Raw genomic sequence first — 19,771 nt, forward strand, 5'->3', positions numbered from 1 at the left:
GCTGAATTATCTAAAGTTTTCGATGGGTTATTTTATAAGTACAGGTATATAGTCACCATGATAAGGTATTGTAGTGATCACTGGCTTGTATTTCACATATTGCACAGATGTTGAGTTCCTTGAGTTAATTTGGTTTTAACTAGTTTGTGCGATTTACAAAAAACATTGCATCCTGATTTTTTAAAAGCACCCTTGATTTTATGAAAACTATGATTTTATGCTATGTTTAAAAGACATAAAAAATTAGCCAGTTTCTCCTCATTGTCTATGTATTTTATAAAGTGCCATTGTTTAACCCATTTCAATACTCTAAGGCAGATAACTCCTAAAAACGTATCTACCAGCTTCTTGATCATTCTTGGACTTAGAATTTTTAACGTCAGTTTTGAACTTGAAGCTGGAAACAGTGTTTTTTGCCAAATGGAGGTAAACACAGATTTTCTTCTGGTACTTGATATTATGATTTTGAAATATCCAGATTGCAGTAGTCTGAAAAGCCAACAAGCCATAGCTCACAATTAAATTATTAACTCTGTGATAACTCCACTTCCCAGGAAAGTGCTGTCTACTGTTCTATGCATTTGAGTGCATTGCTTTTAGGTAATTGTATTGACATTGGTATTTCTTTGTGTTTATCATACAGTTAGGAGTCACACATGTCAGATTCCTGTCTGACTGAGTATATACTACTTCCAAGCCTGTTGTCATCTGCAGGCAATATGAATTACTGGTTATTTATATATCTGCTGTTATGTGAATTACTCTAAGTGCAAATTAGCAGAAGCAAATGCTGCTGGCTCACATTTTATCATGACTATAATAATGCATCTGTAGTAGAGCACTGTTTAGTATTGTAACATGTCACGTAGAATGGGATTGGGTTTTCAGTACATTTCAGGCTTTGGCTGAGTTTATTGGGAAGATAAGCTTTTATTCAAATTCTTTTTGTCCAAATTGCCCTTCATTTTGCACAGATATGATGTGTATTCTTCTAACTAGCACTCTCTGATGAAAATTGCAGAGATTAAGGTCTCTGTTTAAAATGTTCTGAAATTTACACGCAATGTTCTATTAATTTTTTAAATTTTTTGTTCTTTTTTATTTGTTCTTACTAGAAGTTTAGGGTCCTAATGAACTTTTTTCTGATATCCAGATCAAAGTTTTCTTCCTTGAGGCATTACATTTGTATTGTGAGGCTATTAAAAAAAAAAAAAAATTCTTTTGTTTTGCTTTGTTTCCTCTAGGTCTCCGTGGTTAGCTTAGTAGCTAATGCCCTTGGTTTCTCAGAACTCAGTGCAATTAAATCCCTCCGAACATTAAGAGCTTTGAGACCTTTAAGAGCTTTGTCACGCTTTGAAGGCATGAGGGTAAGAAAAAAAGAAATAGTGTGTAAAACAAATCCATAAAAATATGCCTAATTATAAAATCACAGAGGAGCACTGAACTGCATGTCTGTTTTCAAGGCCAACAGTAGCATGTTTGATTGTATTATATGTGTTATTCCTTTTCTGTTAGGATTACTTCAAAGTATTTTAATGTTTTACATTAAATTTTTTGCTACATTTGAAATACAAAGTGATCTTTTTACTTCTTTACATACTGTTTTTAAAAAGTTTTTTTCTCTCTGTTTATTTACTAGGTGGTTGTGAATGCTCTTACTGGAGCAATCCCATCCATTATGAATGTACTTCTGGTTTGTCTTACATTCTGGCTAATTTTCAGCATCATGGGAGTAAATTTGTTTGCTGGCAAGTTCTATCACTGTGTTAACACCACAACAGGTGTGAATTTCCCACCAGAGAAAGTCAGTAATGCAACTGTGTGTAAAAATCTTATGATGACTTCTGTGGATGTTCAGTGGAAAAATGTGAAAGTAAACTTTGATAATGTTGGAGCTGGTTATCTTTCTCTGCTTCAAGTAGTAAGTGTATAAATTTTGATAAATTAATTTTCCAGCTTTAACTTTTGTAGCAGTAACCCTTAGTTCCATAATTTTCCGTGTTATTTTACAATATACGAACAGATGCAGGATTTGATTTTATAATTGTGTTCTATGAAGCTAATTAATATTGCTTATGGTAAAAATCTGATACATTCTGTGGCCATTTTGGAAGAGGAGGAATATCTAATATGTACCGGAGGGATATAAAGTTCCTTGGCACCCAACTACTAGCACCTTTTCAAGTTCTACAGAAATACATTATCTAGTTAAAATTAAAAAAAAAAAAAAAAAAGGCAGCTAGGATGAATTTTCTTTTATTTGCTTGATCTGTTAAGGCATGTTGACTTAAATTTTTACCATGGTAGTCAAATAGATATATTCTAGGGCTCATCTGATCTTCAAACAAGAAGAGAGCCAACTATTGATTTAGAAAAAGGTTTTAAATTCACTTTTCCCTTTCTCTTCTTTCCCTTTTTACTGTTCTTACTAGTCCTACTCTAGTCATTGTCTATTATTATCAAGTGGGTTTTTTAGAGATAGTTTTTAGCTTGTTTTTAAACTGTGGATGGGCATTTGCAGAATTTGCTAGTGCTAGATTTCAAATCACAAGCCTTTTTTAGAGGCAGCGTCTAAATTAGAGCCAATAGGACAGAAGCCTACATTCGTATTTGGGTTTGCTTGACAAACTGCTTCTGGGAAAATATTTGTGCTCATAAGTACTTGGTAATTATTCTGTCTTTAAAAATCTCCAACTGGTAGTATTTAGTAGTTAGTATTGTGCCAGCAGGCTACCATCTGATTGCTCCAGGGAATAACACTAGCTATTGCTAAATAGCACTAGGCAGTTGCATAAATTACCAGTGTAGAGGACAGCAGTGCTGTTAGCTCTTGTAACATATGTTGTATAGAATGGTTCAGCTATGTAATGTTTCCAGTAAACATACCATTCATACCTTGTTTTTACTTAATATCATAGCTCACAGGAGTAGGCTTGATGGAAGGCCCTCTAGATGGATAAAGAATTGGCTGGACGGCTGTGTCCGAAGACTTACAGTCAGCGGCTTAATGTCCAAGTGGAAACCAGTAACAAGTGGTGTCTCTCAAGGGTCTACACTGGGACCACTACTATTTAATAGCTTCATCAGTGACATAGATAGTGGGATTGAGTGCACCCTCAGCAGTTTGCAAATGACACCAAGCTGAGCGGTGCAGTTGATATGCTTAGAGGGATGGGATGCCATTGTGAGGGACCTTGGCAGGCTTGAGGAGTGAGCCCCTGTGAACCTCATGAAGTTCAACAAGGCCACGTGCAAGGTCCTGCACCTGGGTCAGGGCAATCCCCAGTGTCAGTACAGACTGGAGGGTGAATGGATTGAGAGCAGCCCTGCAGAGAAGGACTTCGGGATTCTGGTGGACAAAAAATTGGACGTGAGCTGGCAGTGTGCACTTGCAGCCCAGAAAGCCAATCATATCCTGGGCTGTATAATAAGAAGCGTAGCCAACAGATCTAGGGAGGTTATCCTCCCCATCCACCCCACTCTCATGAGACCCCATCAGTACAAGAAAGACATGGACCTCTTCAAGTGAGTCCAGAGGAGGGCCAAGTAAAAGATCAGAGGGCTGGAAGAAAGGCTGAGAGAGTTGGGGGTGTTCAGCCTGGAGAAGAGAAGGCTCCAGGGGGACCTTATTGTGGCCTTTCAGTATATAAAGGGGGCTTATAAGAAACACGGAGAGAAAATTTTTCCCAAGTCCTGTAGTGACAGGACAAGGGGCAACAGTTTTAAACAGAAAGAGGGTAGATTTAGTTTATATATAAGGAGAAATTTTTTTATTTTAATGATAAAGTGGTGAGAACAGCTTGCCCAGAGAAGTTGTGGATGCCCCGTTATTGTAAGTATGTCATGTAGTTGAAAGATATCCCTGCCCATGGCAGAGAGTTTGGACTAGATAATCTCTGAAGGTCCCTTCTAAGCCAAACCATGCTATGATTCTGTTATTTTCTTAAGATTTGTTGGGACTACTTGTCTTCTGGAGTTTCTTCTAGGACTATTTGCATATTCTGTCTGAAAAATGCCAACCCATGGTGGCTGATTTTTGGAGTCCTCCTCCAGTTTTTTGTTAGTCAGAAAGTTAGAACCGAGTGCCTTCTTAAAATTTGCAGTCTTCCTGTTATTCTCAGATATTGATTGTAACTCATCCCACATAGAGTTTATATGAATTTACATGAAGATTAGAATTTATTCAGTGTTTATGTATTAGGGTAAAGTATTCCACAGTAAATTACTTCCTGTGAATAATTCACGCATGTCTTACCAGACATTTAATATTCTTCTTTATTTTTGTGGGTGCAAATACATTGCAGAAGACAGTGTTTTATTTAGAATGTTTACAAAATTGGAGCTTTGATAGAAAATATTAACAAACTTTGTTTTTAGGCAACATTTAAAGGATGGATGAACATCATGTATGCTGCGGTTGATTCTAGAGAAGTAAGTGCAATATAAAATTTACCGAGTGAAAACAAATATAAGATTAATGTAATGCTTCTTGGATGGCAGTTGAAATAAATTAAAATATAAAGAATAAAAAGATAACACCTTGACAAATTTTCTGTATAAAGCTATGCACTATAAAGTAGTTAAGTGCATATACTTTTAATAGGTAAAAAAAAAATTATAGCGGTAGATCTATATAAAGTGTTACTAATTTAATAAGTAATCTGTAAATAAACTAATAAAATCTGGTTTCCTATTAATTTATGTCACTGTGATTGTACAGATTAGGAAACAAGTTTTTCCTGTGTCTCCAGAAATAACCCAAATAATCAAGTGACATCACCTGCAATAGCTAATCCAGAGCTGCAGACTCTGGCGATCTCAAAAAATAAAATGGCTGAATTTTGCCTGGTTTTCTGTTAATGCTGGTATTTGTTTGCATCTCTCCTCTATCTAGCTCCTGATTTGCATAAAGTCCATAGGAACTGAATTGCTTTTGAGATTTGCACACTTCTGTCAAATTTAGTAGAAATTACATGAAACATCAAATGTCATTAGAGAGGAACTGGCAGAGAGAAGGGGATTGTGATGCAATTATAGACACATTATTAAATAGATTTTCAAGTTCAAAGATAAGGGAAGTGTAGGGTGTGGTCCAAAACAGCTGTTTTTCCCACCTTGTCAAGGAGTTACTGTCCAGCTGGATGCAACTTCTGTTCCTGCTTGGTATACTGTAATTTGTCTTAACTGCTATTTGTGATGTATTCCTGTTTTTCTGTGTTACATAGACAGAGAAACAGCCCAAGTATGAGGACAACCTGTACATGTATATTTACTTTGTTGCCTTTATCATCTTTGGATCGTTTTTCACCCTAAACTTATTCATTGGTGTCATCATAGATAACTTCAACCAACAAAAAAAGAAGATAAGTATCACGTGTTTCATTTTCACTATACTTCATTGTTATTGAGCATTCAGCAAATGTATGCAAGGATAAATATGAGTGTCTGAAATTTCTCATAGTAATAGAAAGAAAAAAAAGAAATCACCTATTAAGATTTCCTTTTATTCTATTCAAAATAATGAAATAATAGTCTTTGCTTTTTAAGGCATTTGAAGTAATTTAAACTTACGCTGAATGTCCAAGTGTTCTCCACATCCCTGTACAGCCCAATGATATGTCATACATCAGAAAGTTATGTATTGTTTTTTGCTGAATGTCTGAGTGTTCTCCACATCCCTGTACAGCCCAATGATATGTCATACATCAGAAAGTTATGTATTGTGTTTCACTCACCCTTACAGTGCTGTGACAAAGCTATGTGAAAATGGAGATGACTTAATTCAAGCAAATAGATGACAGGGAAGAAGAGAATATGCAAAACTACAAATATCAAAATTGATACACAGATAACATATAGCAGTACTGTGAAGGCCTTCTCAATTATAAAGAGACTAATACAGACAGGCTGAATGCTGGAACTGAATGCTGTACTGTAAGATTAGAGAGGGTTGGGAAACTGTCTCATGAGTTAGTAGTGAATTCGCAAGAGAAAGAAAATTGTTGACATTTGAAAACATGTAGTTTTTCTTTTCAACTGAAATTGTTTCTATTATTTAAATGAGCACAAGATTGTGCCTAGAACTCCAGTAGCATTTAAATCGATTAAAATTCAGACTATGATAGCAAATTAAATTCTACTTATTATTTAAACTATAAATGCTGTCTAAGGTCTACAATAGTCTTATTTTCCTGTACACATTTGGAGCAGAATCATACTGGAATATTGATTTTGGCAGTACATAATTTCTTCATTTGTGATTCTAGATGTTTTGTCAAGTTTGATTCATTGTACTGAAAAAAAGATATTGCTAGACTTACTGCAGTGGAAACTTCCAGTAAATCTTTCCAGTTGAGATTGAAGTCTGCAGCTTCGTATGTTGCTTCTTCAGATCCTTTGAGTCTCTTATCTGCAGACCCACATAATAGAAAAGATGAGTTTGTGGTTCCAAACCTGATGACATCTTCATCCTTCAAGATGTTTGCACCTCCCTTGGAATAAACATTGGGGGCTTCCAGTACTTAAAAGGAAGGTGGTTCAGTTTCTTATCCTTGGAGAGGAAGACTAAGGTTATATACATGCTATTGGCATTTTGCCAGTCTGTATGTAACAAGGTGACCTTACTTGGTAATGAGGTGATTATAAATTCTATTAAGTTCACTTGGCAGACACCGTCTACTGTAGTCATTATAACTCAGAAGCCAGAGAAGGGTTCCTGCTGAAGGGCTTTTTCTGGCAGCGTGGTATACACCCCTTGTACATTTGTAGCTGTTGTAACTGTCACCAAGGAAGTCAAATACCACAGATATCACAAAGAACAACAATTAGGTTGGGGGAAACTCTATCTACGTGCTATTCTTCAGTTTCATGTAGCAAATTAGCAAACATTAGTCGCTTGTCTTTTGAATTTATAGATGAACCCATGCTCATAGAAATGTGCAGATCATGCAGCGCACAGCCACCCAGCAGTATTTTTCTTGCCTTTGTTCTGCCTTCACATCACTGAGATCTCTTCATTTTGGGCAACGTTGGAATATGAATGGGAAAGACCTCATGTTCCAATATACTGTCCCTGTGTAGTTAAACTGCGTGCATTTCTTTGGTCCCTGTGTGCATCCTACTTTCATTACATTAGTTCCCCTGGGGAAAAAAGTGTTCCACTAGCTGTCAAATTCTTAACCATTACAGTCCTCAAAGGGATATAATGTGTCTTGAGACCACTATTCTCCCTATGGACAGCACACTGAGACAATGATGACTTATTCACTCTTGATAGCCATTACATCAATAAGGCAGCAGAAGAAATCCTCAGTTCAATGCCAGTTCCTTTATAGCTTGCTTTTTTGTTGTTTTGTTTTTATTTCCCACTGGGTTAAATCTCCTGACAGAGTCACATCACATTTCCACCATAATCAGCAAATTAATTTCTTGTTTTTCTTCCAAAACCCTTACTCTCTAAGAACTGAATTTTACTTGAATATTTGGCTTATTATGAGAGCATGATAAATAGGATTTCTTTTGACTTCTAAATGTTCATGTCTATGTGTAGCCACTGCTGAAAGACTCAAGCACGTCTTCATCTGGATTCATCATTACTTTCTCAATAAGATTGACACTTCATTTGACAAGTCACAGAATCACCTGTGACTCTGAAAGCTGTTTCCAAGTGCCACTGCTTTGGTATAATGCATACCTGGAATGTACTTACAAACAAATGCATTAAAGAAATAAAGGAAGTTACTTGTCAACAGAAATTGTCTTCCTGACAAGTGTTTCCATACATGTATTACACATCCTGGTCTAGATACTCTTTACTCAGACTGCTGTCCTCTTATTCAGGCAAGAAACCCCAGAGTAAGCCCACGCTTCTGATGATCTCTGTACAATGTAGGGGGATCAACCCTCACATACACTGTGGAAATACTACTGTGGCAAAAAAACATCTGAACTGAGATATCCATGCTGAAATGATAAAATGTGCATCCTGAAAAGTCACAGCAGTAATTTCTTTTTCCTCATACAGTTTCCCTGAAGGCGTATCAGCTCTTGGTGAATCTTTCTACCTTTGAAGCTTTTCTATTTCTGGTCAATTGATTTACAGTGTGGAGTTTATGATGTTAGATTTATAAATATCTATGGAATGTATATTTTTACAAGGGGTTTTTTGTATGTATTTAATTGAATTAATCAGGTATGTATTTTTTTTTTAATAACAAATAGATAGAAGTCCTGGAGGTTTTTTCCGTTCCTTAATTTGTTTTATTTTTCCATCAAGAATTGCCAGATATTTTAACAATCTTTGATATAATTACTATATTTTGGTTTTGGTAACAATGTATAAGAATGAATACGTGGTTCATAAAAACCATGTTCTGCAGTGCTGTGAATTAATGGATTATAAGGCTTGGCTGTAATCTGTTCTGGTTTTATTATTTTACCTTGGAGGTCAAGACATTTTCATGACAGAAGAACAAAAGAAATATTACAATGCAATGAAGAAGCTGGGATCCAAGAAACCACAAAAACCTATACCTAGACCAGCGGTAAGAATGTGTCCTATTCTTGTATCATATACATTTGGGAAGAAATTGCAGCAGTACATTAACTATCAAAAAATTTCTCTCAACTCTAAAATGGTTTAGGCCGAAGTCAAATTAGCCCTTCATTCTGAATTGAAACATGTACATATTTCTGTTCTGCAGGAGAAAATCTCTCACATTTTTTATGCCTGAGGAAGTAGCAAATCAAAGAATCTGAAGAAATAGAAGCCTGTTGGGTTTTGAGGGGAAAACTTAGAGCTGTCAAATAAAGAAGTTACTGAACAGTGCTTTTAGATTTCTCAGCCTTTTGCTTGGTTGTATATTTTGGGGGAGGAAGAAGGAAATGAAGGGAGGAAAAGGATGTTCATTATGTGCAAGATAATACCACCTTTTCTTTTTTCTCCCCTCAGAACAAACTGCAAGGTCTGGTATTTGATATTGTAACAAAGCAAGCATTTGACATCACCATTATGGTTCTCATCTGTCTTAACATGGTCACCATGATGATAGAAACAGATGGCCAGGGTGAACTGATGCAAAATATTTTATACTGGATTAACTTGGTCTTTATTGTTCTTTTCACTGGAGAATGTGTCCTCAAACTGTTCTCACTCCGTTATTATTACTTCACCGTTGGCTGGAATATTTTTGATTTTGTGGTTGTTATTCTTTCAATAGTAGGTAAGAAATTCTTATATTCAAAATGAAATATAGTAAGACATGTATTAAATGCTTTATCTCTGTCAAGTTTTACAGATCAGTGGAAATACTGAAAGTCTCCTGATTATTTAGGAAATGAAAAGCATACTTTAGAATAGTAACTTCCTTAATAATTCTATATTAATTTTAATATTCTTTCTAAGAGTGCTGGAAAAAAAAGTTTAAATTACCCATAGCAGATAAATTTTATCTCCAATTATAATTTCCACTAATTCCACAGGTAGAGATGTTCTTGATTTATACTTTGTTGTAGAAAATCTAATCTATGATAAAATGTTACCCTTTTATTTTTATGTTTCACAGGTATGTTTCTAGCTAAGGTGATTGAAAAGTACTTTGTGTCCCCCACTTTGTTCAGAGTTGTACGACTTGCCAGAATCGGTCGAATCCTGCGTCTCATTAAAGGCGCTAAGGGAATCCGCACTCTGCTTTTTGCTTTGATGATGTCTCTTCCTGCTTTGTTCAACATTGGTCTGCTGCTGTTCCTGGTCATGTTTATCTATGCGATATTTGGCATGTCCAACTTTGCCTATGTTAAGCGGGAAGCTGGTATAGATGACATGTTCAACTTTGAAACGTTTGGCAACAGCATGATCTGCCTATTTCAAATTACCACATCTGCTGGCTGGGATGGTTTGCTAGACCCAATTCTTAACAGTGGGGAGCCAGACTGTGACCCTAACAAAGATCATCCGGGGAGCTCCGTTAAAGGCGACTGCGGCAACCCTTCCGTTGGGATTTTCTTCTTTGTCAGCTACATTATCATATCATTTCTGGTGGTGGTGAACATGTACATTGCTGTGATTTTGGAGAACTTCGGTGTTGCTACTGAAGAAAGTGCTGAACCCTTGAGTGAGGATGACTTTGAGATGTTCTATGAAGTCTGGGAAAAGTATGATCCAGATGCAACACAATTCATAGAATATAGCAAATTGTCTGATTTTGCAGCTTCTCTGGATCCTCCTCTTAATATACCAAAACCAAACACAATTCAACTTATTGCAATGGATCTACCCATGGTAAGCGGTGACAGAATTCACTGCCTTGACATCTTGTTTGCTTTCACAAAGCGTGTTTTGGGGGAAAGTGACGAGATGGATGCCCTCAGAATACAAATGGAAGAACGTTTTATGGCAGCCAATCCTTCAAAAGTCTCCTATGAACCAATTACAACTACGTTAAAACGGAAGCAGGAGGAAGTGTCCGCTACTATCATTCAGCGTGCTTATAGACGTTATCTTTTAAGACAGTCAGTAAAGAAACTTTCGTTTATGTATCGGAAAGATGGGGTTGATCTACTTTTCAAAAAAGATACGATTATTGGTAAGCTAATTGAAAACTCACCTCCAGAGAAAATGGATATGTCTGCATCCACCACATATCCACCTTCTTATGACAGTGTAACAAAACAAGAAAAAGAAAAATATGATGATGATAAATCAGAAAAACAAGGGGAAAGACAGAAAAGGAAATAAAAAGTAAAAGATAAAGAGGTTGTCCATGATGAATGTTCACAAGCCTGAGAAGATGACGTTTCTATCAATAGCACTCTTATTGGTAGACTACACCAAAATGACAAGTTTTTACATATTTACCCACTGCTACAGTCAGTGCCTATACCAAGATAATGACCCTTCACTAGCAAACTCTCAGTCTGTAACAGGGAAGCAACCTTGCAGAAGCATAGTTTTTATCATCAGCTGGCACTAATGGAGAGGAGACACAAGATTTCTACTTGGACTGTAGGAACCCTTAACGGAGTGCAAAATTACCGGTCGTAGTAAGTCTGTATTTTTGTGGAATAAGTGTATGCACTGTGTACATTTCATCTCCTGTGTATGTTCGATGTGTGTCAATTTTTTTCATGATCTCATTTGCTTTAATTCACATACTGCTACAAATGCCAAATTGTGCCTACAGGGAATTACTGAAATAAAAAAAAGTGGTAGTCTTTTTTCTTTTTTTTAACTGTAGACCCTGTAATTTCATGAGTAGCTTCCATACTTCATTACAAAGTCTGTTTCTAGACTTCTTATTTCATATGGATATATCCCACTTAAGACAATAATCAAAGCTACAGGTATAAATTGATAGCAAAATACCTTTGGGGACAAATACTACCTTAATGTATACCTCAGATTTAAGTTTCCATACTGTGGAAGGATGGGTCATGCCAGCGACACAAAATACATACATCAGAGGTGGTTTTGACCCCCCCCATGGTACTTTAGTCAGGTTTCCACTGTATGTAATGCAATCTTCTGCAGAAAACTGAGATGACTAAAAGGATATACTTAAATCACCTTTATCCTGCATTGTGATTTAGATTACTTTTTTTATCATCAAGGCTGACACTATATATGTAAGTAAAATATCCTCTGGTATTTAACCAATTGTTTTACACAGTGATACCTGTTTGAACAAAGAGACAGTGACCTAAGTACTGTATTTATTGCATCACATATGTACCCTAGTAAGTGTAGCTTATAACATTTCAGCACATAATATGATATATTCTGTAATACTGCAAATAATTGGGAAGCTTTAACTGATGCATGCTTGCTGCTATTATCCTACAGCTATTAAAATCTAAGATGGGAAGGCATGTGAGTGGTAAAAAGAAAAAAAACTATTCAATGAGACCATCATTCCTCATACCAGTAAGCAATAGTTTGCTGCCATTATAGATTTTATTTTGTTTGAGTTTTGTAATCAGCAGATATGCAGTAAATAACCAGACTACACAGGACAAATATATTGGGGCTAGAAAAAAACTTTTATAATATATATCTATTGATCTATTCTTGTTATTTTGAAAATAGTTTTATTTTATAACATTTTACACTTATTACAAGAAACTACACATATCTTCATGTTGCTAGTAATTTTTACTGCTGTCTATCTGTGACACTTTACTGTTGGGAAACCTAAGATACAATGTGAATTGGTAATTGCATATTTTAATAAGGAATAATTTTAAAAGAAATGGACAGTACAGTTCTCTTATGGATCAGTAGGTAGGTCTTTGTATGTGAAACAAGATAGAAGGGTTTCTTTTGAAATTATAATCCTGTCTGTCAATTTTCAGGGTGATCTTAGTCATAGGAACATTGCTTTTCCCCAGTGTTAGTCTCGCACTGTCTGCTTTTCTTGTTGATTCATACCGCAGTAGAAGCGCTTTAAATATAATTTGTTGTTCAATATCTTTCTTCATGAGAATGAATAGTGAACTTGTGCAACGGACAGTGGAATACCTTGCATTTCTTACACAAGAACTAGGATATAGATGGGCTCCTGCTTTTATAGAAACTATTGACTCATAGCGTACTGATGAACTGCATGCAGGAAGTTGTTTTACCAAAAATAACTACATTGCTAACAACCCAAAACAATAAAGATGACCTTTTTATGTACTTGTTTTAGTCTTTGTGTTTTTATTGTGTGAAGTTTATACATGTTAACAAGTAATAGTTGGTGAAATTAAGGGGGAACCACTTTAGCAATGAGGCAATGTGTTTTAGACATCTAGATCACATGTTGTTTTATGACTTAGATCAGTACCAACTTGTCACCATCTAGATGAAATGCCTATGTTGTCCTGACCAGAGAAGTTTTTCTAGAATTCAGAAAAGAATCCCATTCCAACAATGTGGCTTTTTGTCAGATTTTTACAGCTCCAGTGGTGTCCTCTGGTGGCCAAGTCCAGTGGAGGATGTCTCCACATTCTTGCTGAGCAGCAGATCCAGCAGACACTGCTCACCCTGGGGTGGGTGGTCTGAGATCTGTCACCGAAATAGCCCCACAGGGGGATAACAGAGTCACTTCAATCCCATTCCCCCTCGAGAAATCCGCGCTTGCCAAGAAAAGGGAAAAAGACCTGTTAGAGCTGTTGATGGCTGTCCCACTGCTGTCTTCAGGTAACTGATGCCTTTACAGAGCCTAACAGGTGCGGTCCCTGGCAAGAGGTTACTACATACAGGTGGCAGGATGTGGGGCAGGGTGTGTGCAGGTGAACCTGTGCATGGGGTAATTAATGCATTTTTTCCCATTCTCATTTCTGTTGTGAAGAGTAGCTGCTGTATAGCTAATACAGCTAATAGGAAAAAACCCTCAACTATGCTGTGCTTTGAAGGACAACATGTATGTTTTTAGTAACTGTATCTGATTTGAATTAAAATTTCTTTTTTTTTAATCCAGAGTAGTTATTGTTTTACTGTCTTAGTTGCTAACAGTTATTACACAAAGTAATAATGTAAGTGCTTTAAAAAATCTTGGTCATACTCTTGAATTGCTGTTTAAAGAACAAAATTGTTTTAAGTCAGTGCTGGACAGGTACATAGTTAACTTAAAAATTCTATGTGGTATAAGCATGAAATGTGTATGTAATAATTTTCTACAAATTTTGTAGTGTGCAGAGGTACGTGAGGTAATTTATAAAATCATTTTACCCTATAAAATTTCTATCATTGTTAAAGTTATGTTTATTGAAACTTAATCCAACTGAAGTCACTCTCCATTTTTGTTGACTCAAATTCTAAACTTTTTGGTCCTTTGCAAAGAGTAGTACATTTGCACATTACAAGTGTATGTATTTGAATAAACTTGTATCATTTTATATATCTTTGAAACTATTCCAGTACCCCCAGAAGTTATTTGCCTTGATGGAAGACGGTTGACTTGCAGTCTTCCTCCTTAACCTGCAGGTATAAAATATATTTATGTTTTATGTTGATGTAAGACAGATGTTTCAGCGTAATGGGTCAGTCATATATCAGTATGAAAAGCATTACGCAAAATTCCTACAACAGGAGGACACTGCACTCTCTTACTGTCCTAGTTCACAGAGAATGAAAAATTAATAAGAAAGGCTCCTTTAAAATATTCTCAGAAATGAGATTTCTTTACTCTCTCTTACCCACCCAGGAATGTAAGTGTATTTTATTTTATGAAGGTGCCATCAACCCCCCACCCCTGTCCCCAAAAAAACAACCAACCAACACCTATATTAGGACATAAAAGGGAAAAAGTTCTGAGGTTTTTTAAATCTTGGCCTTGCTCGACTCCATAGCAAAACTCTGTTTAAGTTCTATGGAGAAGATTTGTCCAGTATCCAGCGTAAAAAATTACTGGTATTGTAAAAATATAAAAGGGAAAGATGGCAGGGGGAAGAGGTAGGATATTGCTCATTTGCTTTTTGTTTGTAAAGAGACCTAAAATATGTTCTGGGGGTTCTCTGTATTATTTTTAAGCAGAAATGTATGTTGCCGAGTACCATAAATAGATCAGATTCAGTAAAAGAGTATCTCTCCTCTGGCTGTCAGCAGCACAGGATTGATAATAGATCGCTAAGCCTGACTGCATCCAGAAGAGGGCACAACCGCCTGCAGGTGACCGTGGTGCTGCACCTGGGTCTTCAGCAGCAGAAGGGATCAAGAAAATACAAATTGCAGTCACAGGCAGAGGGGACAGCCTATAGTTTTGCAGAGAATTTATAGATTTTATACTTGTTTTGTTCTACAAATGAACTACTAATGAAGCTACAATATGATAATTCGGCTTGTTGTATAAAGATAGCTTTGTTGGTAATGCTTCTGTGACTGGACCAGCAGGTTTTGGATTTAGGTTCTGTTCCCTGTAGGGCACGTGGCCCTGTATCCAGACCTGACACCACATTGGTTAAGAACAGCCACATTTATCTGAGCTTACTAAAATATAGTTGAAGGGTGTTGATGCACTGGGGAATTCCACAGATAGCTTTAGCTTTACTTTTATTAATAGGCATTATTCATTTAATCCCATGGTGCATGATGAAAGACCCCCAACCTTCTAAAAGAATCACATATGAAAGTATCTGTCTGATTTTCATGGCAAACAGTCATATATAACATGAAGTAATATTAAAATGCAATGGTTTTTTTGGACATAGAAAATTCTTACGATACTTGTTCTTACAGTATGTATTCAGAAAGGCTTATCTAGCTTTATAATGCATTAGGAGAAATAATCTGAAATATCTGCAGTGTAGGAATATTTAATGGCTCACAAACCTCTGCATTAGCAACATCATTTTCAGTGGGGGATGGTACCCGTCTCTTCCTCTGAGCACAGCTAGGTTTTGTCTGTGATACAGCATGCAGTCTCTGTTACTTAGCATATTTTATTTTTCCTTGCTGATCAGTGGGAGCTGTTGCACAGTGAAACAGACATATCCTAGTGCTTGCCTTTAAAAAAAAAAAAAAAAACCACAAAAAAAACCCCAAAAAACCACCCCCCAAAAAAGATGATACTGCAGGGACTGCAGTGTAACCCAAGCAAAGTAAACTGCGGCACATTGTCATCCCTCCAGAAGGGGAAAATTGCATGCTGAAGCACACATGATCTCTGCTGCAAGAAAAGCTTTTGATGAAAATAAGGAATGACACTTCATAAACAATTTACAACAATCAAAACCAGCAGTGCCAGACATGCTCTGCACTTGGATTTTCTATTGTCTTAAAAGCATGTTATGTTAACAGCAATCTTGATAATAATCTTTGTAGAATCTGACAGCTGATTAAAAAACCCCACAATGTTTTTCAGAAAGTGTATATCTGAAACAGAATGTAATAAGCTGTTTTCATTTTCAAAGTAGTAAGTATCTGTAACATTCATGTTCAAAAATGGTCAGAGAATTACATGCTGTATCGCTTTATAAAAATGTCATGCTTGCAGATACCATAGCAACCCATCATGCGGTACTTTTTGATTGCCAAACTATACAGTAGCTTTATGCCCATATTCTGCAGCAATACTTGCATAAATATCTGTATATAATGTTCAGTAAAAACTGCATCTGTATCCACTACATAAGGCAAACTGGACTATGCCAGCGATGTTCATGGTCTCAGGCAGGCAAAAAGGTAAAATGCTCTCTCTAATAATAGGCATTGTGAATCCCTGTAATCTTTCTCGTCTTAACTTCTTGGTGGCCGTTAAATGTGATGTATAAAGGTTCATGCAGGATTGCTGCAAATACTAGTATATTTATTTATATAGATGGAAAGCAGCTGCTCACACTTTAACTGTGTAAGTTTGGAAACTGGATGTGATTTATGTGGTGACAAATAGGTGGGCAGATAAATGCAGGCTCCTGGTAGCCTCTGTCTGGAGGTGCATGTACATCCAAGAAAACAAAATATTTTGGGAGTGATGCTCAAGAGCGCTGTGAACTCACCAGCTTTACTGCTCTCTCATTTATTTGAAAAGCAGTTACTTGAAATTTCATTTACCTGCCGTGTTGCAACAATCTTTCAGAATTTCATTACTTTTGTATGAAAACTAAAAGAACATGGAAGTGAGAATGTTTGTGTTGGAAGGATGGTAACCAGTGGCAGATACGGAGAAAACATAATAAAATGTTAACGTGACTTTTCTACTTGTGTTTTAGGATTAAAACCTTTATTTCACAATTGAATTCTACCCCATATAAGGAGAGCTTCAAACACAGGGAATTTCAAAAGGTACATAGAAGAACTGATGACAGGAAAGGAAATTACAGTGCAGATATTACTGAAAGGTTATTAATATAAAATCTTTTGCAGAAATTAATTGGAAGTTGATGCACTCTAAAACTAAAATATTGTACCAAAGAACATGAAAGTGAGAAAAATTTGCAGCAGGGTACGATTAGAAACGGTTGTCTTGGCACAAGTGAATCTGTTTTGCTTCTGTAATCAGAGAGAAAACCATACTAAAACCTAGGATCCAAAAATACTTTACACATCCGTTAATATCCAAAACGTATTTATGTGTATGTACCCTATTTATTCATGTCTATTATTATATAAACTTCTTTAATAATTTTAGAGTCTAAAGATCTCCTTATTTTTCTTAAGAAAAAGAAAAGGGGAAAGGGTGTAATAGGAGGGCATGCAGGCTCAACTTTTCCATATTACGTGGTACCTACTTGCACGCCAGCTTTCTTTCCCTGTTCTACTATCAGTTCCTTTGCGTGACATGAAGATTTCACGTGACAGTTCAGACTGAAGTGGTATGAATGAACTTCTTTCAAAAATTCATCATGAAGTAAAACAAAAAAGTTTTTCCTCTCTGAAGGACAGGGAAAGGTTGAGTTTGCAGGCCTTCCTAGCCTTGTCAATAGTAATGTCCAAAAAACTCTGTTGTGCAATTTCTTAGCTTTTAAAAATTTCTGGGCTGTTAAGTCAAAGAAACAGAATCTGAAAGGTTTCCTCAGTATCCCCCCATGTAGACAGTGAAAAAAACCCCACATTCTTCAGAGCTGCATTTAGTCTACAAGCTCTGACTCCATTTTTGCCATTGTTCTTATGGAAGTATATTTGTGGAAGTCTCAAGGAAGAACAGGTAAGTAGTACCCATAGTATGCCATGTTGGCCACAGCAATAGCCGTATCTTTTCAATTACACCTAGAAAAGAAAACTAATTTCTCAGTATATCCACTTCTAACATTGGATCCAGATTGAAAACTACTGAAAACAATAGGCCTTGTACAACCGCCTTCCGTAGAATTTAAATCAAACCCATTCTGACTTAACCGTTTTCCAGTTACAGACTTCCTAAAAGAGAAATATTTCTACTTTCTCTCTTCTAGCTATGTAGTCTAAATAAAATGACTCTCAGTCTTTACCTTATGGTAAAAGGGTTGCTTCCTTATTGCCTTGTCTAAGGAAGAGTACAAGACATGCCTTCAAAAGTACAATATTGGGGAAGGACGTTAATTTTTCTCAAGACGGCTGTGCCAGACTTGCAACATACGCCATTACTGCTCATCTTTGAGGTAAAACATATAGAAGAGGTTACAGATTTAGCATTATTACTTCACTAAAGATAAGTAAGATTTATAAGCTCAAGGTAAATCTTGGAGGGAGAAGACTTTAAAAAATGAATTTAAGAGGATCTCATTCGATGTGTATGCAAGAGCATACAGAAGTCTCTGAAATGTTATTTATATATAAAAGTGTTGTATTGTGTAACCCCTGGGGTTCAAGGCCCTGGAAGGAAGCCATGCATGTAGAGGGATGGACAGGAAGGACTTCAGAGTCAAATAATGAATATAAATGTCTCTCTAATTACAAAAAGTTAATCTCAAACCCCTTTTTGTGGCATTTTTTTCTGCACCTAAGGTTAAACATAAGTCACTGGCGTGGTTTAAGCCCAGCCAGCAACTAGGCACCATGCGGGTGCTTGCTTACAGGGGGGCAGGAGAGAAACTGCCCCCCTGCCACCAGGGCAGTTATGTTTAACCTTGGGTGCAGAAAAAAGATATATATCTCGCTATAGTGATAATATATATCACTATAATTCGTTTGTTTAATATTATGTGTGATTATTAATGTCATAGATTATCAATATATTGCTTTTTCTGTTCATAGTTGGAATTGTTGGAAGACAGCAATTGGCATATTAGAAAAGCCAGCTATTGGAAATGGCATAATTGTAGTGCAATAGCATTAATAATATTTAATGGATCTTTCTGTATGAAAAGAATGTAAATAAGCCCTTCTAACTGCTATCAAGTCCCTTGGCAATTAGTCAAGAATAAATTAGACTACACCTGGACTATCAAGGTTAGATTGCCATGTCATTGGCATGATAACCCAGATTAATTAACAATAATACTATGCCTATTCTGTGAGTAACTAATAGAAATTTAAAAACAAATTTCATTGAGAACTGCCAAATATTGGGAGTATGTATTGGTTTTAGCTTACCAACATTACTGTAAAGTAAAAATATAACCCCACTTGAAAGCTTTCTGTTTGTGTATATAAAGTGTGGATTTCTGCAAGATTGTAAATCATTAAAATCTATAGGTTTACTGCATAAAATACAGCATCTCTAATGGCTTGATTTCAGTGTACTTTCTTGATTTATTGTCAATTCTCTGACAATATAAGAGAAGAAATGAAAGCAATTACTTTAAGTACATGAGAACCAGCTTTCCAAGGCAGTATTTTAGAACTGCCTCTTACTAAAATAAATAGACAGGTAAAGTGTACAGAAGCTGTACTGTGCTTTTTCTAATATCTACAGTTGTCACTGTTATTGTTTCAACAACTGATGACTGGGACTCTTTCAAAATTAAGATTTCTTAGATAATGAATTTCATTTTTTTAATCAATGGCTCTTTTCAAAATCTTTACCAGTAACTTTTCAGGGGATAGAATTATATGCCACATACTGGGAAGAGGTGTTTATTGCTTTTAGATATCATTGTCATTTTGCTAATATTTGTTTTGATAATGTTTCTTTAATATTAAAGTATGTCAGCTTGCACCAGTAGTTGATTTTGACATGTGCTGTCCGTGATGGTCAAGACTAAGACAAATTGTGTGTTGTCATCCCATTAGTTAGATACTAGATTATGCATACAGCCTGGTTCTACTGTCTTGCCTAGTTTCCTGGCTTTTACGTTTTATCATTGACAGTGATTTCATAGGTACTGGAAATGTCTGAATGTTTCAAAAAGTTTCCCCTGAAGCCTGGGAAGACAG

At 36.1% G+C, this 19,771-nt stretch overlaps 1 protein-coding gene across 1 annotated transcript in view; it reads left to right on the forward strand.

Moving 5' to 3' along the window:
* LOC142031310 (sodium channel protein type 2 subunit alpha-like) overlaps positions 1-12,657 on the forward strand; it is a 47,602-nt gene extending 34,945 nt beyond the window's left edge. Inside the window, 8 exon segments of the mRNA XM_075028536.1 lie at positions 1,245-1,367; positions 1,640-1,921; positions 4,378-4,431; positions 5,226-5,363; positions 8,439-8,543; positions 8,951-9,221; positions 9,564-10,707; positions 10,709-12,657. Of these exon segments, the coding sequence (XP_074884637.1) occupies positions 1,245-1,367; positions 1,640-1,921; positions 4,378-4,431; positions 5,226-5,363; positions 8,439-8,543; positions 8,951-9,221; positions 9,564-10,707; positions 10,709-10,742 (2,151 nt within the window). The 3' untranslated portion in view covers positions 10,743-12,657.
* The last annotated feature ends 7,114 nt before the right edge of the window (positions 12,658-19,771 follow it).

The sequence above is a fragment of the Buteo buteo genome, chromosome 5, assembly GCF_964188355.1.
Source record: "Buteo buteo chromosome 5, bButBut1.hap1.1, whole genome shotgun sequence".
NCBI lineage: Eukaryota > Metazoa > Chordata > Aves > Accipitriformes > Accipitridae > Buteo > Buteo buteo.